The 27,768-nt window shown below is 44.2% G+C and overlaps 1 protein-coding gene across 1 annotated transcript in view; it reads left to right on the plus strand.

Annotated features, from left to right (window-relative positions):
* Positions 1–27,474, plus strand: part of LOC124283103 (sodium channel and clathrin linker 1-like) — a 30,054-nt gene extending 2,580 nt beyond the window's left edge. Inside the window, exons 3-23 of the mRNA XM_046719129.1 lie at positions 499–539; positions 1,870–1,942; positions 2,180–2,235; positions 2,986–3,136; positions 3,716–3,787; positions 4,354–4,404; positions 4,669–4,739; positions 5,969–6,059; positions 8,171–8,262; positions 9,895–9,981; positions 15,279–15,369; positions 19,974–20,072; positions 20,776–20,847; positions 21,205–21,279; positions 21,817–21,965; positions 22,624–22,816; positions 23,296–23,432; positions 23,892–24,030; positions 24,661–24,756; positions 25,181–25,281; positions 25,959–27,474. Coding sequence (XP_046575085.1) covers positions 499–539; positions 1,870–1,942; positions 2,180–2,235; positions 2,986–3,136; positions 3,716–3,787; positions 4,354–4,404; positions 4,669–4,739; positions 5,969–6,059; positions 8,171–8,262; positions 9,895–9,981; positions 15,279–15,369; positions 19,974–20,072; positions 20,776–20,847; positions 21,205–21,279; positions 21,817–21,965; positions 22,624–22,816; positions 23,296–23,432; positions 23,892–24,030; positions 24,661–24,756; positions 25,181–25,281; positions 25,959–26,097 — 2,076 coding nt within the window. The 3' untranslated portion in view covers positions 26,098–27,474. The remainder of the gene's footprint in view (positions 1–498; positions 540–1,869; positions 1,943–2,179; positions 2,236–2,985; positions 3,137–3,715; positions 3,788–4,353; positions 4,405–4,668; positions 4,740–5,968; positions 6,060–8,170; positions 8,263–9,894; positions 9,982–15,278; positions 15,370–19,973; positions 20,073–20,775; positions 20,848–21,204; positions 21,280–21,816; positions 21,966–22,623; positions 22,817–23,295; positions 23,433–23,891; positions 24,031–24,660; positions 24,757–25,180; positions 25,282–25,958) is intronic.
* The last annotated feature ends 294 nt before the right edge of the window (positions 27,475–27,768 follow it).

Here is a 27,768-nt window from a genome sequence, read left to right on the forward strand (position 1 = left end):
TGCAATACTTACCGTGCAATCAAAAATGTCGAGATGAAAATCGAACAATCATCTTTATCGATGAAACATGGTTGCATGTACACCACATTGTCCCAAAATGTTGGCAGCTTGATGGTGAGGTTGTGATAAATGGGGTTCAGCCTCTGTCCGGTACCGGACAGAGGCTTATTGTTGTTCATGCAGTGTCTGAAAACGGTTTTGTACCAAATGCTTTACTTGTATTTGACTTGTAATGAGAGTAACATACACTGGATGGAGACTGTATTTTGGGCCTTGCCATGCTGATCAGAACACTTCTTTATAATAATGCAGCTGCTGGGTCTGTTTCACAAAGCTGATTTAGTGCTAATGCACCTTCTCGGCCTGTTAACTGTCATAACTCCCATACTTTCACATCAAATCAGTTGTAGAGCTAAGATCACTTTGTGGAATGGGCCCTCAGAAAGAAGCTTGTTTCTTTTCAGACTTGTTTATGCTTATTCTTCCTTCTGTCAACAGGCTCAAGGTAGTTATCTCTTACCAAGCACAACAGACAGAAGGTAATGTAGATTGGAATCTTTATGTTTGGTATGATATAAGATTGCCATGTAAGGTGTCATTCCGTCTTGACATTATGTTGATGTGATGTCATCAAGGGATGCTGCCTGTTTTGTTGTGGTTTCATGTGTATTCTCTCATAACTCTTTTCTTTGGGCACACATTTACCTTCATGGTGTCCATTTTATCTCTGAGGGGTGATGTGTCCAGTAAAATATCCTGTATTATGGATTTTCTTTGTGGACATGTCATTGCTAGAAATGGAGAATCGTGGGTTTGAATTTTATGTTGACCCTGATGATATTTCTAGGTTTTCAGCACCACAACCATAATTGTGGGACCTACATCATCTCAAGAAAAGAGAGATTTAGGGATGTCAACTTCTTTATTGTGAACAACACGACGTTTCAGAGTGTATGCTTGCTCCTTTGTTACGAGAGTGTGTTTTTTGTAATTTGTAATAGCATTGATTAGGTGATAGTTATTATGAGTCACAATGTTAAAAGTTTTGAGTTTGGGTTGTGGGCCGCATTTCGCGTCATATATGTTCAATAGCAATAGTATTTTAGCAGCACACGTTTGGGGATAGTGCTCCAGAGTTACCTCCCTTGACCGGTTGTTTATTTGTTGACGTCGTCATGTCGTGGAGTTTTCCACAGATTTCCAGAAAGTTCTGAGTGGATACAGAATGTTCTAGACTCTGTGTCAGTATATATAAAAGCTGGTTGTTGAGTTGTGCCACGTGGAATCACACACGGACTGACACACAGAATTACACAGGACTTTTCATGGAGTTGTCTACCATTGTTGTTTGCCTTAGTCAACATAGTCTGACCCTGACACTTCGTGCTTGACTGCTCTCATTTGTAAACAAGCTTCATTTAGAATATCTGATCTCATTGTAATTACCAAGGCTCGTGGTGAGTTGATATTTTATATTTGTGACTCAAAACTTTAGATTTGTGACTCAATTGCATTGTACTAGAAATCTGTATTGTGATTCATTGTATCTTGCTCATTGTTTGCTCAATATATTAAAGAATATTTTAGACTTGTCTGTGTTATATTTTGCTGGTTCTTATACCTGTTGTCACTGCAATTTATTAACTGTATCACCTTCATCAGGTGAATGTGCAAGCATACAATCCGAAACGTCGTGTTGTTCACAATAAAGAAGTTGACATCCATAAATCTTTCTTTTCTTATGCATCCCACTTCTAAATGCCCTTCAAAGATTTACATCATCTCAGGCTCTTCTCAATACTGTTCAAAGCAACGTTAGTGATTGGCTTTGCAGGGGAAATATTGGTTTTGAAATCTGGCTTGTTTCAGTGTCCTGACTCCACTGCTGATCGAGTATGACGGAATCATTCATGCACAAGAAGCTGAAATAAGTAATGAAAAGGTATTAACAATGAACTAATCCTACACTGACACAGTTACTCTAATTGATACATTTGTGTGTTGCTGTTTCCTTATTTAAGTTAGTTTATGGTTTACACCTTCCAGGTGATGTATTTCATATCATATTTGTAAGATTGAATGAACGCCAGTAATTTGAAAAAGTTGAAATGTAATCCTCCTATGTCTGTGATCCATGGAGGGGAAAGTCGGTGCCAAAATTGTGTTATTTCTTCTTCAGGCTGAGCTACATAAACTAAGGCAGACCACTGAAGAATTACTCTCAGAAAATGAAAGGTGATATTGTGTTTTAATTACTTTTCTGACATCCCAATGTGTTTGTTTAAAGAAAGTATATCTCATCTTTGGACATTTACACAAGCAAAGTCTATTCTATGTTCATGTTTTGGTTCTGACAGTTACAATAATCTTGTCACTAAGATGGCTTTCTGCACAGGAACCCAGGGCAATAAACCACAGTGTCAAACTGATCTTTTTTCAGAGCAATAGATGACATTTAGATTAGTAATAATTGTCCTCCTTGAATTCCAAAGCATATTTCTCATCAGGAGCACAATAATCATCATAATACGCCCTTCAAGTTGGGTCACAAATGTGTTTTGATTTTAAGATCCTGTCTATGTAGCACCTATTTAGTGGCTTTTTGGTGTCAAATACCTTTGTTACTCATTTTGGCGTGTCATTTGCATTTTACCATTTAGTGAAAATACATGAAAAGTTTTCCTAAGGTGAGACCACATGTATCACATGTGCTTCGTTGTGCGGCAGGACTGAAGCCTTAGATATGTTACTTGTTATTGGATTCTTCTGGACGTCTACACAACATTAAAGTGTTTCACATGATGCTCTCTTCTTTAGCTCCATTAGACGGGCATGATATAGAGACACATTTGTCCTTTGTTTTGTACCAGTGCCTCTAAAAGACAAGGGGGTCTGTCTATAAACATGCTAAGTCAATACACTTGCTGGTACTGCCCTGCAAGTCCTTAATTGTCATGATCTGTTACACTTAGTGGACTGTTGCAGACTGGGTGGCGAACTCCGTAAGAATGTGGAAGATCAGCTGTCATCAGGGATGGGGATGGTGGGACTGTCTGGGGTGGAGGAAGGAGCACCTGCATTAGATGATGACCAGATGCTGCTAAACTTCCAGGAACAGCTGAAAATGGCTGCCCAGGTGAGACTCTGAGAGGGGAGGGAGGTAGATGACTGTATAGCCAGATAGCAATGATGGCATGTTAGTCACTATCAAGTACCTGGCTATAGTTTGGAAGCTGAAATATATATCACAGTATTGACAACAAAGTGGAAATTAGAACTCAAAATCATTAATAACCCCTTAATGTGCTTCAGACCACCTCCGTGGTGTAGTGGTTAGAGCGTCCGCCTGGAGAGTGGTAGGTCGTGGGTTCCATCCCCGACCCCCTCATACAAAAAGACATTAAAATATGGTACTTGTTGGTCCCTGCCTGGCGCTTGGCATTAATGGGTACAACAAGGACTGGTCGGCTCAGAGTCAGTATAATGTGTCTGAGTAGGGTATTCATGCTTCACTGCAGCATGGTATCTCAGTGGGGTAGCACCATAAAACCAGCTTCAGTCTGGGCTAGTACAAGCAGCCGCACATACACATACACATACACATGCATGCATTCTCAAGCACAACTTCAAACCCAAATTCTCAAGCTCACCTCACCTCACCTCACCTCACCTCACCTCACCTCACCTCACCTCACCTTAATGTGTTTCACCACAGGAGAAGGAATCAGCTGAGCAGAAATGGAGAGCAGCGTCTCAGGAGATCGACCGTCTGGAGAAAGAGCTGGAGGTAAGTCAAGGTCACTCAAGTATTTGAATAAATGCTATATGTTGTATGTACATCGTCAATACTTCAAAAGTTTTGTATACTCCACATAGAAGTGATAATGTTTCATTAAGTTGGTGTGTTGTTTAATGCCACACTCAGCAATATTCCAGCTATAATCGAGTCTGGACCAGACAATCCAGTGATCAACAGCATGAGCATCGATCTTCGCGATTGGGATACGATGACATTTGTCAACCAAGTCAGCAAGCCTGACCGCCTGATCCCCTTAGTCGCCTTTTACTTGTTTCATTAAGTAATGAAATGAGGCTGTGTCTAAGTCAAATTAGTCTACTCTGTACATGAAGTTTGTGTGAACCCAACCATTGCCTGACATTGACACTCTGCGGAGGAGATGTCCAGATGTGTGGTAATATGTGAGAATAAGGCCAATTTTGTCTATATAATCTGAGCCCTTGTACATCTGATATTTAATGATTTGAACCAGGTCATGTCATTGGATGAACTTAGGGAGATACATTTAAACCATTCTACATATTTCATGAAAGTTTCTGTTTGGTTTGTTCCAGGCTGAGAAGGAATCCCATCAGTGGAGGGTGGTGGAACAACAGGCACACCAGGTACACTGAGTTGTGGTGCATCACCTCCTCAGTTTTCAGTTATCATATGCTTCAGATTCTAATGGCTAAAGAAACTCATGTTACAAAGATCTGCTAAAGGCCACATTGGATTATTTAACAGACTTGAATGCATTTTTTATACAGAAATATTCCTTTGGAGGCATTTTATATATTGATTGTTTTATAGCAACTCTCTTGTTGCTATTTCCTGCTTTACTTTGAACCTTTAGATTAACACAAAACCCTGTACTGAATGTTTCTCAGGTCAAGGAGCAGTACATGCAGAGTATGGCTTCGGTCACAGCCCAGGTGGAGACACTGCAGAAAGAACTCAGGTGAGGTGTATATAACAATAGTTCACTGCCTGATGCTGATAGTAACAGGTTACAACTCCAGTAGGATCTGCAGGGCTCTGGTGTCTGGTCAGGAAATGGTTGGGTGCAGATGGACGTTTGCATGACAAAGGGAGATAACTCATAGTTGACTTGTGATGCTTGTGTTGCAAACAAAGGGAAGTGGTGCAGAATCCAGACACCTTTTAATACATATCACATAGAGAGAAAACAACGAAGTGTCAGTTGTATGTCATATTACCATGGAGTTCTCAGGTCTAGTTTGATTTTGAGACAAGAATAGTATCATGTCTCTACCCCTCACAGTTCTGAGGACAGGTGTGGACCAGGACCCCATTCAATCTTAACGCCATGACAGTCTTAACTCAATGGTCAACTCGGATGGGTTACAATACCCACTGCACTACAGATGCTTAGTTTCCCGGACTTAGAACTGACTATATAGCGTTTGTTTGTGAGACGCCATGACTTGCCTGATTGTGTGTCATGGCACACATGCTCATGCTTGACTGTTGCGTTTAACATCATTCACTCTCTTATATGCAAAACCTTGTTGACATCGGCACTGTGATATGACAGAAACACTTTTCACAGCAGGGTGGTTCAACTCAGACAAATTCAGACAACTCAGAAACAATCTTGACATCAGCACTGTGATATAACAGAAACACAGCAGTGGTAGGACCAGTTGACCAAACCTTTATGCCTTGGTTACGATCATGCAGGTCTGAAAGTAAGACTCAATAAGACTGGTGTGTAAGTACATGCATACTTTACTTCAATGGATTGTTAGTGGTTCAACCCCTGTCCTTAAGAAAACACAGTTAAAGACAGTACTTGCTGTTTTCCTGCCTAGCCTCCCAGTACCAGTGACATTTGTTTCCTAGCTCTAGGATCATGATTACTACAAGCAGGCCATCATATGGACTATTATTAGCTGGAATAACTGGCCCAAACAAAATTCTCAGGATCAGGGTCTCCTTTCACAAAGCCCTAAGGTGATTGTAAGTCACTACGGTAATCTTAGCGCAATGTTAAAGTATGGGAGTTAAGGTTAACCTTAGCAAAAAGGTTGCTTCGTGAAAGGAGCCCCTGGGCTTGTGGCTAAGATCACACACTGCTAATATATGCTCATTCAACATTCAGCTTGCCTGTTTGAAGGTTGACTACACTGGAGAACACATTAGAAAGGTTACAATACACTGTTCCAGGCTAGCCAGAACAGAGTTAGTGACCTCGGAACAGCTGATCAAGGACCAGAAGAGGACAATAGCTGACCTCCAGTCACAGCTGTCTTGGAAGGTGAGTTCTTGTACATTGTGGAAGATTACATCATGTACATCAGGGAAGGTGAGATCATGTACATCGGGGGAAGGTGAGATCATGTACATTGGGGGAAGGTGAGATCATGTACCCGGGGAAGGTGAGATCATGTACATTGGGGGAAGGTGAGATCATGTACATCGGGGAAGGTGAGATGCTGTACATCGGGGGAAGGTGAGATGATGTACCCTGGGAAGGTGAGATCATGTACATTGGGAAGGTGAGATGATGTACATCGGGAAAGGTGAGATGATGTACATCGGGGGAAGGTGAGATGATCTACAATGGGAAAGGTGAGATGATGTACATCGGGGAAGGTGGGATCATGTACATAGGGGAAGGTGAGATCATGTACATGGGGAAGGTGAGATCATGTACATCGGGGAAGGTGAGGATCATGTACACAGGGAAGGTGAGATCATGTACATTGTGGAAGATTACATCATGTACATTGGGGAAGGTGGGATCATGTACCCTGGGGAAGGTGAGATCACATACTCCAGGGAAGGTGAGATCATGTACCCAGGGGATCATGTATACACTGGGGAAGGTGAGATCACATACTTCCAGGGAAGGTGAGATCATGTACAATGGGGAAGGTGAGATCATTTACTCCAGGGAAGGTGGGATCATGTTCACTGGGGAAGGTGAGATCATTTACTCCAGGGAAGGTGAGATCATGTACATCGTGGGAAAGGTGAGATCATGTACATCAGGGGAAGCTGAGATCATGTACTCCAGGGAAGGTGGGATCATGCACATAGAGGAAGGTGAGATCATGTACTCCAGGGAAGGTGAGATCATGTACACTGGAGAAGGTGAGATCATGTATATCGGGGGAAGGTGAGATCATGTACACTGGGGAAGGTGAGATCATGTATATTGGGGGAAGGTGAGATCATGTACACTGGGGGAAGGTGAGATCATTTACACTCCAGGGAAGGTGAGATCATGTTCACTGGGGAAGGTGAGATCATGTACTCCAGGGGAGGTGAGATCATGTATATCGTGGGGAAGGTGAGATCATGTACATCAGGGGAAGGTGAAATCATTTACTCCAGGGAAGGTGGGATCATGTACACAAGTTAAGGTGAGATCATGTACTCCAAGGAAGGTGATACCATGTACACTGGGAAGGTGAGATCATGTATACTTGGGAAAGGTGAGATCATGTACTCATGGGGAAAGGTGAGATCATGTACATCAGGGGAAGGTGAGATCATGTACATCCAGGGAAGGTGAGATCATGTACATCAGGGGAAGGTGAGATCTTGTACTCCAGGGAAGGTGATACCATGTACACTGGAGGAAGGTGAGATCATGTACTCTGGGGAAGGTGAGATAATGTACTCCAGGGGAAGGTGAGATCATGCACACTGAGGGAAGGTGAGATGATGTACTCCTTGGGAAGGTGAGATCATTTACTCCAGGGAAAGGTGAGATCATGTACACTTGGGAAGGTGAGATGATGTACACTTGGGAAGGTGAGATCATGTATATTGGAGAAAGGTGAGATCATGTATATTGGGGAAAGGTGAGATGATGTACACTTGGGAAGGTGAGATCATGTAGACTTGGGAAGGTGAGATCATGTAGACATGGGAAGGTGAGATCACAGACACACATAAAAAGTCGCTCATACTGTTAATGTAGCAGCAGTACACATCTGTGTAAAACATAAGAACTGATATTTGTGTCTCCTTTGTGTTTAAACATAAATCGACAATTCCTGTTTACCGACTAAAGCAAGACAGTATGTGTTACCAGCATCATTCATTGCACGTTACCAACATCCAGACTTTGAGTTACCGACATCCTAGTGCGATTTTAAAAATGCTTATTCTTCAACACATAGGCATTAATTAGCAAATTCAGTGCATTGAATGTATTTCCACCATCAAAGTTTATCAGTGTGCTAAATAATGTTGATTATATACACATGGAAGGCTGCTAATTCGAGGGGAATAATCTCCAAGCGATCTTACCTGCCGCCATGTTAGGATGCTTGTAACATGCATTACCAGCATTACCTTAGGTACAGTGGTATTGCCCTTGACCTGACTGTATGAGTGAACTGTTTGTGTTGTCAGGACCAGGAGAGAGCGGATGTAATATTCAAGGAAGGCATCACTGACACAAGGCTCATAGAACTGAAAAAAATCATGGAAGATCTTAAACACCAGTAAGTAGATGTATCTTCTTCGCTGTAAGCTTCAAGTTTGAAAAGAATCACAAGAATAATTGGGATACTCTGTACTCCAATGCTTCAAATTCATTAGGACTGGCCTCTAGAGGGTCATCAGGGTAAAGAATAGGCACAACCTGCAGTTCTTGAAGGTGGGTGCTTCACTGTTGGCCTTGGAGATAGGCACCATGAGAAAAGTCACCTCAGCTTAAATTTTTGCTTAGCACAAATTTTGTTGTCATAGCACACATGGGCCGATTTAGTTTACAATGTACAAACAGATGGAAAGATGAATGTAATGTGTGGGTTCGAGTGTGGATGTGGGTGTAGATGTAATTGTGGATGTGGATGTAAGTGTGGGTGTGGATGTAAGTGTGGATGTGGATTTAAGTGTGGATGTGGATGTAAGTGTGGGTGTGGATGTAAGTGTGGATGTGGATTTAAGTGTGGATGTGGTTGTAAGTGTGAGTGTGGATGTAAGTGTGGATCTCAATGTAAGTGTGGATGTGGATGTCAGTGTTGACATTGATCTGGATGTAAGTGTGGGTGTGGATGTAAGTGTTGATGTGGATGTAAGTGTGGATGTGGATGAAAGTGGGGACGTGGATGTAAGTGTGGATTTGGATGTAAGTGTAGGTGTGGCTGTGGATGTAAGTGTGGGTGTGGATGTAAGTCTTGGTGTGAGCTGTGGTTGTAGGTGTGGACATGGATGTAAATGTGGATGTAAGTGTGGGTGTGGATGTAAGTGTGGATATGGATGTAAGTGTGGATGTGGATATAAGATGTGGATGTAAGTGTGGATGGCGTGTGATGTGGATGTAAGTGTCCCACATGGATGTTGATGTGGATGTAGGTGTGGATGTGGGTGTATGTGGAAGTATGGGTATGGATGTAAGTGTGAGTGTGGATGTAACTGGGATGTAAGTGTGGTGTGTGTCTGTGTGGATGTAAGTGTGGGATTTGAGTGTGGGTGTGGATATGGATGTGGAAATAAGTGCGGATGAAGTGGATGTGGATGTAAGGGTGTAGCTGTTGATGTGGATGTAAAAGGTTGATGTGGATGTAAGAGTGTGTAAGTGCGGAGTGTGGATGTGGATGTAAAGTGTTGATGTAAGTGTGTGGGATGTAAATGTGGGCGTTGATCTGGATGTAAGTGTGGGTGTGGATGTAATTGTTGATGTGGATGTGGATGTAAGTATGGGTGTGGATGTTAGTGTTGATGTGGATGTAGGTGTGGATGCAGATGTAAGTGTTGATGTGGATGTAAGTGTGGACATGGATGTGGATGTACGTGTGGGTGTGGATGTAAGTGTGAATGTAAGTGTGGGTATGATGTAAGTGTGGATGTGGATGTAAGTGTTGGTGTGGATGTAAGTGTGGACGTTGATCTGGATGTAAGTGTGGGTGTGGATGTAAGTGTGGATGTAAGTGTAGGTGTGGATGTAAGTGTGGATGTGGATGTAGGTGTGGACATGGATGTAAGTGTTGGTGTGGGTGTTGATGTAAGTGTGGATGTAGATGTAAGTTTGGAAGTGGATGTAAGTAGATGTGGATGTGAGTGTGGATGTGGGTGGCATAAGCCAGGAAACAAATGTCACACTGTCTTTGATTGATGGATATCTATTGCAGACTGTCACTGGCCAGTAGAGAAAACGGAGAGCTGAAACGAGATAAGACTGCAATGGAGACAAGAGTCTCTGAACTTCAAAAGAGAAAGTGAGTTTACAAGTCATATGTTAGCAGTGTATGAAATAAGGCCCGTCCAACCGCCCAAGGCGGGCAAGATTTCTGCCGGACGGTCTAATTTTACAGCTCGGATGGGTGAAAAAAAAATATTCAGATAACTTGTCCCTGGCACTGTCTATTTAGTATTTAAAGCACTGGTTAAATCACTTCTGGGCTGGTAAGTTTTTTGAGCCCAGATGTCTAACTAGGTTTTTTGGCTTATTTCATACACTGGTTTTAGGTTAGATTTTACTGTTACTAAATGTTCATGAACCACTTGTGGTCAAAATCACCATTTACCCAAGTGGATTTACAGGGTAACTTGGGTCAGAATGTGTGCAGATTTGTATGTCTGTGTCGTTTCACAATAGCTGTGACTCATATACCTGGACACAAACTTATGACAGATTTGTATGTCTGTGTCGTTTCACAATAGCTGTGACTCATATACCTGGACACAGACTTATGACAGATTTGTATGTCTGTGTCATTTCACAATAGCTGTGACTCATGCACCTGGACACAAACTTATGACAGATTTGTATGTCTGTGTCGTTTCACAATAGCTGTGACTCATGTACCTAGACACAGACTTATGACAGATTTGTATGTCTGTGTCATTTCACAATAGCTGTGACTCATGCACCTGGACACAAACTTATGACAGATTTGTATGTCTGTGTCGTTTCACAATAGCTGTGACTCATGTACCTGGACACAGACTTATGACAGATTTGTATGTCTGTGTCATTTCACAATAGCTGTGACTCATGTACCTGGACACAGACTTATGACAGATTTGTATGTCTGTGTCGTTTCACAATAGCTGTGACTCATGTACCTGGACACAAACTTATGACAGATTTGTATGTCTGTGTCATTTCACAATAGCTGTGACTCATATACCTGGACACAGACTTATGACAGATTTGTATGTCTGTGTCGTTTCACAAAAGCTGTGACTCATGTACCTGGACACAAACTTATGACAGATTTGTATGTCTGTGTCGTTTCACAATAGCTGTGACTCATATACCTGGACACAGACTTATGACAGATTTGTATGTCTGTGTCATTTCACAATAGCTGTGACTCATGAACCTGGACACAGACTTATGACAGATTTGTATGTCTGTGTCGTTTCACAATAGCTGTGACTCATATACAGTGAAGCCTCGTTAATCCGGACGGTTGCGTTTCTCAGTAAATTCGTCCGGATTGCAAATAGTCCGGACTACTGAATCAAGACTCAAGTTGCTTCCCTAACTATTACAAAAACGACACGAATCTGGATAAAACAAATAAGCATTTAATGTAAAGCTTAATTCATCACATCAATAATTTTACCGAGTGACATCCGCATGTTGATCCGACGTGTCTGATCACGTCCTTCCTCAGCACAGGTGAGGTAATGTCTAACAAGCGATCTATTGTAGTATGCCTTGAATGTCCGAATTATTCCTGCATCCATCGGTTGAATATGAGACGTGGTATTTGGTCACATTTCGCAAAGTTAGCGAAGCACACTTGTGACTTGCAGCATTGTCGTAAAGCAAAATCACTTTAAGTCCACGTGACCGCATCTGTCTGTCAAAGTACATTAACCAATCACAAAACAGCTCACTTGTCATCCAATGTACAGTATCTTCAGTCGGAAGCTTTTAATGTCTAATTAAAACAACAACCCAGTTGGCCAGTTAATTAAGTAAACATCGCCGGGAGGTGTTGTTACGGTTCGTGAACACGACTTACAGCGTCCGGACTGTGAAGCAATTTACTGTTTATTTTACTGATTGGTGACAGCTACTTACCGTCCGGTTCTGGAAACCGAATTTCCGGATTATCGAGGCAAATCATATAGGCATAGATTGGTAACAAGCTGAAATCGCCCGGGAGGCGAGACATCCGGATTATCGGAGTCCGGACTAACGGGGCTTCACTGTACCTGGACACAAACTTATGACAGATTTGTATGTCTGTGTCGTTTCACAATAGCTCTGACTCATACACCTGGACACAGACTTATGACAGATTTGTATGTCTGTGTCATTTCACAATAGCTGTGACTCATATACCTGGACACAGACTTATGACAGATTTGTATGTCTGTGTCATTTCACAATAGCTGTGACTCATGTACCTGGACACAGACTTATGACAGATTTGTATGTCTGTGTCATTTCACAATAGCTGTGACTCTGACTCATGTACCTGGACACAAACTTATGACAGATTTGTATGTCTGTGTCATTTCACAATAGCTGTGACTCATATACCTGGACACAGACTTATGACAGATTTGTATGTCTGTGTCATTTCACAATAGCTGTGACTCTTATACCTGGACACAGACTTATGACAGATTTGTATGTCTGTGTCATTTCACAATAGCTGTGACTCATGTACCTGGACACAAACTTATGACAGATTTGTATGTCTGTGTCATTTCACAATAGCTGTGACTCATGTACCTGGACACAGACTTATGACAGATTTGTATGTCTGTGTCATTTCACAATAGCTGTGACTCATATACCTGGACACAGACTTATGACAGATTTGTATGGGTGTGTCGTTTCACAATAGCTGTGACTCATGTACCTGGACACAAACTTATGACAGATTTGTATGTCTGTGTCATTTCACAATAGCTGTGACTCATATACCTGGACACAGACTTATGACAGATTTGTATGTATGTGTCATTTCACAATAGCTGTGACTCATATACCTGGACACAGACTTATGGAAGCTGTAGAGTGATGGTCACTTCATGTTATCGTTCCCTCTAAGCCTAGATTCAGGAAGAAGAAATAAACACAAAACCTGTTCAGCTATTTAAAGGTTCAAACAGATCAGAACTATCAGTCAGTGTGATGAAACCTACTGAATCCACAACCCCTAATTTGCCAGCACTATATGAGTGTGGTGTGTGGTATCCAGCTGAGGGTGATGTGTGGTATCCAGCTGAGGGTGGTGTGTGGTATCCAGCTGAGGGTGATGTGTGGTATCCAGCTGATCCAGCTGTGGTAGCTGAGTGGTGTGTGGTATCCAGCTGAGGGTGGTGTGTGGTATCCAGCTGAGGGTGATGTGTGGTATCCAGCTGAGGGTGGTGTGTGGTATCCAGCTGAGGGTGGTGTGTGGTATCCAGCTGAGGGTGATGTGTGGTATCCAGCTGAGGGTGGTGTGTGGTATCCAGCTGAGGGTGGTGTGTGGTATCCAGCTGAGTGTGGTGTGTGGTATCCAGCTGAGGGTGATGTGTGGTATCCAGCTGAGGGTGGTGTGTGGTATCCAGCTGAGAATGGTGTGTGGTATCCAGCTGAGAGTGGTGTGTGTGGTATCCAGCTGAGGGTGATGTGTGGTATCCAGCTGAGAATGGTGTGTGGTATCCAGCTGAGGGGTGGTGTGTAGTATCCAGCTGAGGGTGGTGTGTGGTATCCAGCTGAGAGTGGTGTGTGGTATCCAGCTGAGAATGGTGTGTGGTATCCAGCTGAGGGTGGTGTGTGGTATCCAGCTGAGGGTGGTGTGTGGTATCCAGCTGAGGGTGGTGTGTGGTATCCAGCTGAGGGTGGTGTGTGTGGTATCCGGCTGAGGGTGGTGTGTGTGGTATCCAGCTGAGGGTGGTGTGTGGTATCCAGCTGAGGGTGATGTGTGGTATCCAGCTGAGGGTGGTGTGTGGTATCCAGCTGAGGGTGGTGTGTGGTATCCAGCTGAGGGTGGTGTGTGGTATCCAGCTGAGAGTGGTGTGTGGTATCCAGCTGAGAATGGTGTGGGTATCCAGCTGAGGGGTGGTGTGTGGTATCCAGCTGAGGGTGGTGTGTGGTATCCAGCTGAGGGTGATGTGTGTGGTATCCAGCTGAGGGTGGTGTGTAAGTATCCAGCTGAGGGTGGTGTGTGGTATCCAGCTGAGGGTGGTGTGTGGTATCCAGCTGAGGGGTGGTGTGTGGTATCCAGCTGAGAATGGTGTGTGGTATCCAGCTGAGGTGGTGTGTGGTATCCAGCTGAGGTGGTGTGTGGTATCCAGCTGAGGGTGATGTGTGGTATCCAGCTGAGGGTGGTGTGTGTAACCAGCTGAGGTGGTGGTGTGTGGTATCCAGCTGAGGGTGGTGTGTGGTATCCAGCTGAGGGTGATGTGTGGTATCCAGCTGAGGGTGGTGTGTGGTATCCAGCTGAGGGTGGTGTGTGGTATCCAGCTGAGGGTGGTGTGTGGTATCCAGCTGAGGTGGTGTGTGGTATCCAGCTGAGGTGTGGTGTGTGGTATCCAGCTGAGGGTGGTGTGTGGTATCCAGCTGAGAGGGTGAATGTGTGTGTATCCAGCTGAGGGTGGTGTGTGGTATCCAGCTGAGGGTGGTGTGTGGTATCCAGCTGAGAGTGGTGTGTGGTATCCAGCTGAGGGTGGTGTGTGGTATCCAGCTGAGGGTGGTGTGTGGTATCCAGCTGAGGGTGGTGTGTGGTATCCAGCTGAGGGGTGATGTGTGGTATCCAGCTGAGGGTGATGTGTGGTATCCAGCTGAGAATGGTGTGTGGTATGTGAGGTGTGGTGTGTGGTATCCAGCTGAGGGTGGTGTGTGGTATCCAGCTGAGGGTGGTGTGTGGTATCCAGCTGAGGGTGGTGTGTGGTATCCAGCTGAGGGTGGTGTGTGGTATCCAGCTGAGGATGGTGTGTGGTATCCAGCTGAGGGTGGTGTGTGGTATCCAGCTGAGGGTGGTGTGTGGTATGCTGTATCATCAGCTGAGGGTGGTGTGTGGTATCCAGCTGAGGGTGGTGTGTGGTATCCAGCTGAGTGTGGTATCCAGCTGGTGTGTGGTATCCAGCTGAGGGTGGTGTGTGGTATCCAGCTGAGGGTGATGTGTGGTATCCAGCTGAGGGGTGATGTGTGGTATCCAGCTGAGAGTGGTGTGTGGTATCCAGCTGAGGGTGGTGCTGAGATGTGGTATCCAGCTGAGGGTGGTGTGTGGTATCCAGCTGAGGGTGGTGTGTGGTATCCAGCTGAGGGTGGTGTGTGGTATCCAGCTGAGGGTGGTGTGTGGTATCCAGCTGAGGGTGATGTGTGGTATCCAGCTGAGGGTGGTGTGTGGTATCCAGCTGAGGGTGGTGTGTGGTATCCAGCTGAGAGTGATGTGTGGTATCCAGCTGAGGTGATGTGTGTCCATGTGTGGTATCCAGCTGAGAGTGGTGTGTGGTATCCAGCTGAGAGTGGTGTGTGGTATCCAGCTGAGAGTGGTGTGTTGTATCCAGCTGAGGGTGGTGTGTGGTATCCAGCTGAGAGCAGTGTTTGTTGTTACAGTTATGATATGGAGAAGAAGGAAACAGATGCCGTCATAAGGGTGCAGGATGCAGTACAGATGGTGGAGAACGCTGTGCTGGAGAAGGATCAAGTAAGTCGGAGGTCAACTTGTGGAAAGAAAAGAAACAGTCTAACTCTTTTATTCTTTTTCAGAAGAAGTCCTCCTTGGGGTACATATAAGCATTTAAATGTCCATTTTAAATCCAACGACAGTTGTAACAATATTTTAATAAAAATAATTACAAAACAAAAAACTCGTTTTTGTCTTATGAGACCACCCCTACAGGACCCCGCAGGGCCCCCTACAGCCAAGAGCAGGTAACTCTATCTGTTTACCTTGTACCTCACTTTCATGTTGTCGTTCTCTAGAACAGACGTGCGTGGTGTCCTTAGAGTCTTATCTCTTCCTGTAATTGACGATGAGTGATAAAGTTTCTCAAACTGTATCTATGGTTCCTTTCTTTACGCACGGGCATTATAGTCCGTTTGGCTCAAAAGCGGACTGATGAATTGCAATCTAACTCAAAACTGATCATAATGAAAACGTCAGACCAACTCTGAGAGGTGTTTGCAGAATTTATGTCCGAAAAATAAAAAAGTTGTTTAACAAACTATCATTAAAATATCGACACAGTTCAATATTTGTTACGAGGGAGGAGTGCAGAGAAAGGGACAGCCGAGTGTGCGAGAAAGGATGGAGACGGCACAGCACAGGTTAATGAATCAATAACTTGTGCACGTGCTTCTCTAACACCTGGCTGTCCCTTTCTCTGCACTCCTCCCTCGTAACAAATAGTGAACTCGGCTCCGGGGACGCTCTGAACCTGGGGACTAGCACTGACCCGGCTTCAGCCCCAGTGCGGCGTAGATCCGCAGTGCCGGTAGCTCAGGTCTCGGCCTGATGTCTATCAGCGCCCTGGCCAGGAGGCTGTTGAGTGTGATGGAGCTACCGAGCTGCTGATCACCTCGACACTCCGAGGTCTACACATGTACACCAGGGGAACCCTGCATTGCCAGGCTACACCCATGTGTCCCAGGACCGGGGTTCAGACTAGCACCGGCCTGAGCTTCGGCTCCTGTACGGCGCAGATCCCCGGCGACAGTAGTTCAGGTTTCGGCCTGATGTCTATCGACGCCCTGGCCAAAAGGCTGTTGAGTGTGACGGAGCAACCGATTACCTCCACCCTCCGAGGTTACCCGTGTACGCCAGGGGAACTTGAATCACTGACCCGAGAACCGGTACATATATGTATGTATATGGGTGTTTATATAGCGCTATAGGCAGTGTATGACTGTATGCTCAGTGCGCTTGTGGTAAAAGTACCAGGGAAACCCTGATTTATCAGGCTACTCCTACATATCTTGGGGAATAGCACCGACCTGGGCTTCGGTACCGGTAGGGCGCCAATCCCTGGCGCCGTAGTTCAGGCCTCGGCCTGATGTTTATCAACGCCTTGACCAAGAGGCTATCGAGTGTGCCGGATATGCCAGTCACCTCGACGCTCAGAGGTCTGTCTGAGTGCTTGGGGTACCCTGATTTATCAGGCTACTCCCATGTACCGCGGAATCAGGGTTCAGGCTCAAACAGTGGTCAAGTCGATTTGAGCATGGGCTCTTTTCCATACTTTGAACTTTACAATGATTAGGTTCGTCCCTGTGGCAAGTGCAAGATAGAATCGCGGCTGTGTTGCCTAAGGTGTTGTCCACGACGAGGGCCAGGACAGTTGGAGTTCGCCTCCCGAGGGGGAAACCTACTTCCAGCAAGGCATCCGGTTCACGGCCTCACATTCTACTGTCAGTCTGCCGTCCTTTCCTCTTAACAGATCTACGCTGTATGCTTCACTCGATGCCTCTCCATGCTCTGCAGAGGGAGCTGGTGGAAAGGGGAAAGAGCGCCGGTGATTCTTCATCGGCGTCTCTGGGCGGCAGCTGGCGGAGGTCCTCTCTCATCTGGCTAATGACTGCTTTGTAGCTGTGCCAGCCAAATGATGAGTGCGGTTTTAGGCCTATGACGCCTGGGACTATTTCGTGGAATGTGGAAGTTTGTCGGGCTTCTCAATAATCCCTCAGGTGCCTCGGCACCGGCAAAGGTTATGTTGCCGGTTGCAGGGGTTTACTTTATTCTGCCGCAAATCCCAGTAGGAGTGTGACACACACCAGTGTCAGCTTCCCGGGAGACGACAGAAATACTCCGTGCTGAGATCCAGTCTCTGCTGGGCAAGGCAACCATCGAGATGGTATCAAATGGTCAGGGAAATGAGGGGTTCAACTCCACTTATTTCCTCTTTACCATAAAGAACGGAATGTTCAGACCCATTCTCATCTGAGAGCTGAACAAGTTAATAGAGGTACTGTCCTTCAGGATGGAGACACCGCGATCAATGATCTCATCTGTCGAGACAGGGGATTGGCAGACGTCAATCGACCTCAAGGTCGCATACCTCCTTGTTCCAATGCACCCTGATTTCAAGAACTACCTTCGGTTCTTCTTCGGCGGGACGTGCTACCAGTTTCGTGTGCTCCCCTTTGGCTTCTTTAAGGCGCCAAGGGTGTTCACCAAATTGAGGTTTATTAAAGCTCAGATAGCCAGATAGCAGTGCCGGTGTTGTCACCCGTAACTAGGCGACTGGCTCATCTGGGTTCTAGAATAACAGTGTTTTCTCACTCTTATGAAAATGGGCTGAATTTTCAGTCTCAAGAAGTCAGACCTCGTCTCTCGGAGCAGGATTCGGTCTTTCTTGGGGTGATGCGAGTTTGAGGATGAGATCCATGCAGCAAGCTTTAGCAGCTGGGGTCCCACTCATAGAGCTACGAGAACTTTCTCGAGATGCCAGAGTGGTTGATTCCTCATTTGCAGTGGTGGGCAGACGTGGGCGGCTCTCCAAGGGGCTCGCTCTCAGTCCAGACAGATACATCCCTCCCGGGTTGGGGCGATGTTCTGGGTGACCCACAGTCTCTTGAAAGTCACTACCTGCACATCAATGTGCTGGAATTGACAGCAGTCAGGTTGGTTTTCGATCCCACACGCAGGGTTTTGAATTACCTTTAAGGCCAGACATTCTCACTCTGAACGGGGCCCCACCCGAATCCTCGGCTTCTCTCGGTGGCTTGGCCTCTGTCGGGTCTAAGCTCCAGACACGTGGAATTCCTGCAGCTGTTGCAGACACAATTCTGGCTTCGAGGTGGGATTCCACACCCATTCCGTATTGGGGGCATGCTGGTGCGCGTATACGGGGATTTCAGAATCTCTATTCTGTGGACTTGAGTTACTATAACCCCCTTTTGGTTGAGAGCCTTATGGCCTCCACCATTCCCGGGTACTCCATGGCTATTTCCATGTTTCACACCCCATTCGATTGTGCTCTGCCCTCCCGAGACTTCGGTATTTGGGGGTCTGTGTTAGTACTTTGGGTGATGGTGGTTTACACTTACCCTCCTCACTCTGAGAGCGTTTGGTGGGGGTGTTTTATCCTGCTTTTCACTCGTACAATGGCGTTTGTCCTCGTTCGATTTCCTCAGAAAGTTCTTCGCGAAGCTAATGATTTCTCTGGGTTTTATCGAGGTCCCGGCAAAGCCCTCTTCCAAACAGGAGGGGTGCATTCAAGCCATTAGTTTGCAGTACTTATTGGCTCGACCCCGGTGTTTTTGGCTTTTAAGCGTTTTTTACGCTTTCCCTACCCTTATACCTCTCGCCACGCTTCGCTGGTTTGGGCTATTTAGGTTGGGAGTTGTTTCGGCATGTCCCCATACATTCCTTTCCATTGTAATGGTTGGGGGTGGGGTTTATGTCATTCTAGATTTGAGCCAATCGAAATATATCCCGCCCTAGCCACGCCCCTGCCTGATTGACATCAGCGGTCAGGTGACTAGGTAAGTGTGTTTTTCTATCTCCGATTCGGTCGTAGATCTAACTCCACCACAGGTTTAGTGTTGCCAGACAGAATGCCGCTCCCAACTCACAATATTTGGGAGTCTGTCTTATGCTTATATGTACCCCAAGGAGAACTTCTGAAAAAAATCGTCCAAACCTGTAGATGTTTCTGATTCTTTGAAGAAAGTCCTCCTTGGGATACGGCCACCCACCTCCCCTCATTCTGTCTGATTCGTTCAGCATGAAATGTGAGGTACAAGGTAAACAGACAGAGTTGCCTGCTCTTGGCTGTAAGGGGCCCTGTGGGGTCCTGTAGGGGTGGTCTTACAAGACAAAAAAGAGTTTTTTGTTTTGTAATTATTTTTATTAAAATATTGTTACAACTGTCGTAGGATTTAAAATGCACATTTAAATGCTAATGTGTACCCCAATGAGGACTTTCTTCAAAGAATCAGAAACCTGTACAGGTTTCTACAAATTTCACACATCTAATCCATTATCATGCATTCTAAAAACAAACTGTAAGAACATTTTGCAACACTTGTTTGTTTCATGTTTGTTATCACCTTTTCACATTACCGTGACATATTTTACAAAGCCAGTTGGAAATCTGGTGTATTGTGTATGCACATATAATTATTATAACACAAAGAGTGTGGGAATGACATAAAATGACCACAGTGTTTTAGTGTGATGATGTGTATGCTATATCATACAAGATGCTGCTCCTAAAGCCGTCTAGTTCTGAAACTATCATATCGGAGTATGGAGATAGAACAGGCCTAGTTCCACTTGAGTAAGATGTTCCACATGTTGTGTTCCAGGCTGAGGTGCAGAGTCGTCAGAAAGATAATGAGATTGAACAGATGCAGGATGTCCTCAGCAAACTCATTAACGAAGCCGGAGTCCGCACCCGCCAAGAGGTAGGAGCACTGTGTTAATGGCTGCCTTGACCAGGCGGTAGAGTGTATGTGTGTATGGGGTTGAAAGCAGCTCAATAGTTTCGATGATATCCGATGTGATATCCGATGTCCCATCATTACCATGGGACCAGCCTAAGGGACTGTTCATAAGTTATGGCTTTAGGGGGGGGGATGTTTCATTAGGATTTTATGGAGATATGTGTACAATGTGAAAGGACACCCAATCACAACACTTCACCCACACAACATTTCTGTACAAAGTAAGTGGAAACCACCCCACCCCCACCCCCACTTTTTCCCCTACACACACACACCCTACATATCATTTACAAAATCAGTGACGACCCCTCTAGTACATGTGTACAAAATTGATGACCCCCTGCCTCCCCAGATCAAGATGGGTGCTTCTTCCTCCCTCCCACCTCCCCTTAAAATCATCATCACCCCCCTAGGGATAAAATATGAACGGTCCCTAAAGGGATGCAGGCAACAGATGTTTACCACTTGACTGAACCAAACAACAGTCAGCAGATCCTGATGCAACTAAAGGATGCAACTCTCCACTGGCCTGCCAACATCAGTTCCCTTAAGTAATACTGTGTTAATCAAATTTTGTTAATCCATCACAGTTGGTGTTTTATGATCATGTAAGCTCACTAAACAGTGCCAAAGTCTAGCCGATGACTACATTTTCTCCCTCCAGGTTGATGCAGTAAGGAAACAGTGCAATGAGAGAATCGGCAAACTCACAGATGAAGTCCATTCCCTAGAGATGGTGAGCCTAAGATGTTGTACACCCTGTGTCATGTCTTGTCATGTCGCAGTATATATGTTAGTTTTGCTGTTTTGTTTTTAGGTGAAATCTCTTGACTGAAAAGTCTGATGTACGCTTTTATGTAACAGTGTTATCCCTCGCCTACTGGCTATGGTGACACTGCTACAAACAGGCGTACATCAGACCGTATTACCCTCGAGAGATGCATACAACTTATAATAGCAGGAAATGTAACAATGTATCATTAGTAGTTCAATATTTCTATGTATGCTTTTCAAACAGTAAATCTGTATTGTGTTAAGTCGGGTGCTAATGATGGGCACAAAGAAGTTAGTTAATAACATGATGACATTCCAGGAAGGAGCTGAGCGCGAGGCCCAGATTGAGAGACTTGTGAGGGAGAAGAGATCTGTGGAGTCCGAGTTAGAAAAGGTCAGTAATATTAGTCCTTCCTCAGAACAATTCCAGCAATATCTCCTGATTCATCAGACACTCTGGTTGAAGACAAGCAATGACTCAGGACCCATTGGTCTAGTGAACTCATCACTCGACAATGTGTGTAAAATTCAAAAGCAAATGAAGTAGTATACAGTGAGCATTGCATTTGATTCAGACCACTGGCTTGACCCTACCAAGACCCTACCAAGACCCTACCAATACCCTGCCCTATTCTGATACCAAATATGACCCTTACCCTGGCCCCTACCTGATTCCTACCAGGGCCTACCAGGACCTACCAAGGTGACTACCCTGCCATCTAGCGTTGTCCTTACAGTGGCCTGTGTCGAACCCCATTCCCAGCACATACGCTGACCCCTTAACTGCAATTATTCTTGTCCATACCATGCCTGTGCCCTTACTCTGACCTTGCACTTGGCCCGTGCCCAGACCCTAGTCGGGATGGCGTTCTGTCTTTGAAGAAGCATATTATTCCAGCAACATTCTTGTATCCCCTTTCACATGCTACAGATCTACAAGGATGGTATAGTGCAGGGATCCAAACAACACAGTGCATACGAGGATCTGAACCGGCGAGCTATTGATGCAGAGAGACGGCGAGATGAGGCAGAGCTGAAGGTGGACACACTGGAGTCTACACTCAAGCGGGAATCAATGAAGTGAGAATTGTCATTAGCTCAAAGTGAAACGTCGTTCATCATATGTTGGGTACGGTGACTTTGCATCTATAAATCTTGCCTGGATTGTTGGTTGTTGGTCCCCAGGATTGGGACATTGATTGGTCAATGTGTACCACAGGTTCCCCCCAGTTATTACCATACAAAGCCTGTGGGCACACCCCAATTATAAGAACGCCTCCGTGGTGTAGTGGTTAGAGCGTCCGCCTGGAGAGCGGAAGGTCGTGGGTTCCATCCCCGACCACCTCATACCAAAAGACATTAAAATATGGTACTTGTTGTTCCCTGCCTGGCGCTTGGCATTAATGGGTACAACAAGGACTGGTCGGCTTGGAGTCAATGTGATGTGTCTGAGTGGGGTATTCATGCTTCACTGCGGCATGGTACCTCAGTGGGCTAGCACTATAAAACCAGCTTCAGTCTGGTCTAGTACAAGCAGCCTCACATACACATACACACGCATGCACGTCATCATATGAGCAAAATATTCTCAAGCACAACGTTAAACCCAATTTCACCTCACCTCACCACCCAATTATAATCATAGGTTGGTCAGCACCATACAATATCTGTGGGTTTACCCCAACTATAATAGTTTGGTCAACTCCAGCCCCACTCACCCACCTCTCTCCCTGTACAGCTCTGAACAGCTGAAGAACCAGCTGGAGTCTCAGCTGAGCGGGATGAGGGAACGCCTGATGACCATGGAGCTGGAGTTCGAGAACCTGAACGACGACCGTGTCCGCTACCTTGATGAGATCGACAAGCTGAAGCGCCAGCTACAGTCTGCCCAGCAGGATAAGGAGGCCGCTCAGAGGAAGTACAACAAGCAGGTGAGCTGTCAGGTTGTGGGGACTGCTTTCATTTCCTAATGCACCATCGTGTAGTTCATGGGTTATAATTGTATGTTAAGACATAGGAGCATATAAGTCTGTTAGATTCTCGCCACTTTGTTGTTACTACAATAACAGAAAACGGTGACTGGGCTTCATAGGAAGGATATTTGCACCTCTCTATCTTCAACACAGTTGCCTTTTTGCAGTGGTATGTTTCACAAGAAGGCACTAGTGGCCATGTTGTCAGAGGTGCCATGGTTTGCTGTGAAGGGTTGTGTCCCTTAGCTGTGCTGGATTCGCTGACCTTGGGTTTAGTTTAACCCTGATTATGGTTGTGGGTTTGATAACAGTGGTAAACATGGACGACTGCTTCAGCTTTGGTTTCCCTCCCATATTTAGTAAACAACTAACCATGCCATCTTATAGTAAATGCCCAACAATTAAATGATGAATGGTAGATGTATTATCCTCTGCAGTCAGTGATGATGGAGCAGGGGCAGCAGCTGAAGATGCGGGACTATGAAGTGAAGCTGCAGTCAACGGAGGACGCCAACAGACAGACCATGGTGGAGCTCCGCAAACTCCTCAATGCCCAGCAGAGGATGAGTGCTAGGTAATGGTTTACTGTAGCCTGGAGGGTGGTGGGGTAGCCCAGTGGTTAAAGCATCTGCTCATCACGTAGAAGGCCTGGGTTCGATTCCCCACATGGGTACAATGTGTGAAGCCCATTTTGCTAGGTCCCCTCACTCGCTTTAGCCATGATATTGCTAGAATATTGCTAAAAGCAGTGTAAAATCCAACTCACTGACTCACTCGCTTTAGCCAGGAACATCTGTATATGAAAGGGACTTAACGATGATTGCTACACATGGTTCATGGATACAGAAAGGTTTTACAGGGAATGGTATCTACCAGTGTTTCATCCTGGTTTTGACTGTTGTTCTGATCTCTGGTGGATCACTACTCTGTGAGTCGAGAGACATGTGTTGATATCATATCCATGTATACATCAATCATATCATATGTATTTTTGTGATTTTGAACAAAATTCACTTTTAAACATTAATTTCAGGTGGAAAGAGGAATGCAATACTATTACACAGAAATTTGAGGTCAAGGTTACAGATCTGAGGTCAGAGGTCAGCATGTTGAAGCGGCGAAATGAAGAGTTAACATCACTGTTGAAGGAGAGTCAAGAAAAGACAACCGAGGTTGGTCAGATTGTCTTGTGAAAATACTTATTAGGCTGCAGTTTGATTGGTGGAGGAACATGTTCAATGACTCAAAATCGTCTGAGCTATTCATGGCATTTTAATAGTTTTGTTTTAAATATTTATATATCCCCATGATAAAAAACAACATTAACGTCATGTTTGCTTAACGTTATTTAGTGTTTGCAAGAGTTTCTTCCCTTAGTTAAGCTGGATACACTGGCTGTGGGTTTGGGTTCCAGACTCTACCTGATAATGATCCTTGGTCTGTCAACAGTGTACTCAGTGTACACATTGAATTAAGGCCTGTGTCACAAGGATAGCTGGTAGTTCATCAGTATTAACACTGACTGCCATAATGTTATAAATATACATAATACTAGTAAAATAGTTACATAACCACTCACAGTTGATAGATGTGAAAACAAAGGGCAGATTATCTGAGAAACCAAAGGGCAGATTATATACAACTTTGGTTTTTATTGGACATAGAATACCAGCTACAATGTGTGGTAACTGTGTAAATTGTGTTTTATATATGGGAGTGTTCTAAAGTAAATCTATCATAAATGTAAGGTGGTGGAGCAGAGATTCAAAGGTTAATATTCCATACATTGTGTGTTCGTGCAGGCAGAGCGTGTGATCAGCGAGTACACGAAGAACGTGAGGAGGATGGAAGACCGCGTGCGGGAGTCAGAGCAGAGGGCAGCGGAGTCCACCAGGAAGGTGAGTAGATAAGTGTGTGTGGGAATAAATTGGTTTTGACATCTACCCGGTACTCTAAATACATGCTGAGTGAACCATTTATTACATGTATTGGCATTTTAAATATTATAGTGATATATTAGTAGTTTAGGGACAAAATTGTGATAGATAGTGCTAGTTCAGTGTCCCACTCCTAATCTGGGGTGGATCCAGGCGGTGGGGTGTGTGTGTGTTTACCCCTTCTCCCTGATAACAATTTCCGTGAGGAGCATTTCCCCCTTCCCTTGGGACTTCATGATTTATGTGCACCCCCTTCTGCAAAAGCGTGGATCCACCCCTGCTAATGTTGAGCCCTGGCAAACACAAGCTGGACATGAGCAAAAATGGGAAACAAATTGAAACACTTGATGTGTTTGATATGGATATATTGTGTATGTGTTTTCAGTTATCTCGGCATGTGGTAAGTGAGAGGCAGATGGCAAGTGAAAGAGAGAGCCTTCTGCAAGAACTCAGTCGCAGCCAGAGAGAAACAAACAGATCTCCCAGGTAACACAGAACAAAGGCAGTGCAAACACGTTGAGCCAATGACACCACATCACAAAGAATCACTGCAGGAATGTACCCTGGACTGAATCAAAAGACAGAAAATAGCCCTTACAGGCTTCTGTGACACAGTCAATGTAATGCAGGATTACAGTAAATGCTGCCTGAAAACCATTTTGGTTTTAAATGTACTGCACATGTACCACAGAAACAGATTCTTCTGTTAACATGGCAACCCTGAACTTTAGTTAATTGGTATGAAGGCATGTGATCCCAACTGTGGAGGAATGTCTATGGTGACCAGGTCCCAACAATTGTGACGTTGATCCTCTATGACACCTGCCCAGCTGCTTGTGATTGACAGGATCTATTAATGCCATATGAAATTCCTGGTAAACAGTAAAACTTTGAAGGTGAAAATTGGTATTCATGTTAAGGGGTATGTTATGGTATGTATATGTGGTTTCATGTTCTGGGGCAGATAAGCCAGTTGTTACAATGTGAGACCTTGCTAACTTTATGTCATTATACCACAAAAGTATTGATCTTTGTATATTCTGTCAACCATTTGTCACAGATTGAATATTGAACACAGTCATGGTGCAGATGCAGTATTACTGACTGCACATCATTCAGTGTTTGTTTTCGATATGTTTATTTTATTTTTATTTGTTTTCCAGGGGCCAGAATATTTCAAACCTGAGTCACAGTGGCAGATTAGCAGAAAGTCTCCGAATGGCTGACATTTCTAATGGTCACACAAATGGATCTCCCAGGCAACATAGGGGTGATATCGATGACATGTTGTCTGAGAGATGACGCGATATTTCCAAGCCTCAACTTCAGTATTGTCATACATGAGTATTGTCATACATGAGTACTTCCTCAGACTTCATCAGACATACATGTATTTATACTATGCAAGCACTGTGCTTTATGACCTAGGTGATGGCCTCTTTGGTCTCATGCAGGCCAAGATCTACCTGGTTCCTTCAGAATGTAATGAAGATGTTCTCAGATTCAGTGGTAATCCAGTGTCTAATCTGTTCAAACTGTTTCATTTGTATGCTTGTCAGTCTAGGGTAAAACATCAGTTCCTGAAACTTTATCTTAACTTTACACTGGACACTGTCTTGACATATATTTTGGAGATGGAAAATATAGGAAAGCATAGTGGATTTGTATTTTTATTTTATAGTTTCTTTACTTTCTTCCTCTGTAGCTCTTTAACAATTGCAGTTGTACCAAGAAATCAATATTGCAAGTTGAAAATTGTATGATGAAACCAAGTAAAGAAGTTGAAGTTTCACCATGTTTTAAATATATTGGAACATAAGTAACTTCACGACATTAAGGAAGCAGTGCTCTTCGTAACAACATCGAACTGATCTGATTTTGTTAGTATTATTTAGTGATCTCTAACTGAGAATTGCAAGTTGTAGGGCACTGTATGTGGAAGATATGAATGATCACAAAAATCTTAGTCATAACCTATAACGTGATTTGTTCTGTGCTAACATGAATACTTATGAATCAGTTATGCTCATAAATAAACTGAAGCCATGGTACTGAGTAACATTGTGTGTTGAGAGTTAAACGTGGAAGAAGTTTGAAACATATGTTAGTTCAAATTATAATTAGTCCTAAAACACTTCTGTGGATAAAGAACAACTAGGGACTAAACATGTATGGAACAAGACTGATGACACACGCATCAAGTATTATTTATTGGCCACAATTAGCTTGCTTGTTCTGTAAGCTAAAACCCATAGACACATTTATTTATATGTATACAAACATATATATTCCACAGTACTAACAGCTGATTGTGGGTGTGGAAGACGGTTGTGTCTTTGTTTTGATGTGATGTATGACACTGCCATCTGCTTATGTATAAAGTATATTTTGTGTATGTGTGATACTGTACTCCGTCCAAACCAACATGTATTCCATGACATTAATATGCAGATCTCTCTGTGTCTTGTACCTATATCTACCTGGTGTTATATTTACTTTCTAACATTCACTTATATCTATGTTATAATATCAAATCGTGTATATAAGAAATAACAGCGCATACATGAGTATGGGATGTGTTGTTAATGGAAATAATACTCATATATATTGTCACATGTATTTTGTGCCTTTAATTGTGAATGTACAACTAACATGAATAAAAAGAAATGTATGATCTGATGTTTCGTTGTTTCTTTCACAGTTTTAGATGTTATTCTCTGTAGTTGGAATATTGGGTTAAATGTTTGTCATTCACACTATCATTCTTTGAACTGGTTGATATTGACATCCAAATTGACCATTGAGTCATGAATTGGGCATGCGTGCTGACAGTAAAGCTATACATGTGTCCATTTCCCTCATCTATGTAAAATTACGTACAGCTATGGAAGCCATAGTCGAAAACCGGCTCCAGTGCTATCTATGAAAACAACCTAATCAATCAAAACCCGAAGCGTCTTCACTCCAGGTTGC

This window comes from Haliotis rubra, unplaced genomic scaffold (genome assembly GCF_003918875.1).
Source record: "Haliotis rubra isolate DU_JTF1 unplaced genomic scaffold, ASM391887v1 Scf31, whole genome shotgun sequence".
NCBI classification, from domain to species: Eukaryota; Metazoa; Mollusca; class Gastropoda; order Lepetellida; family Haliotidae; genus Haliotis; species Haliotis rubra.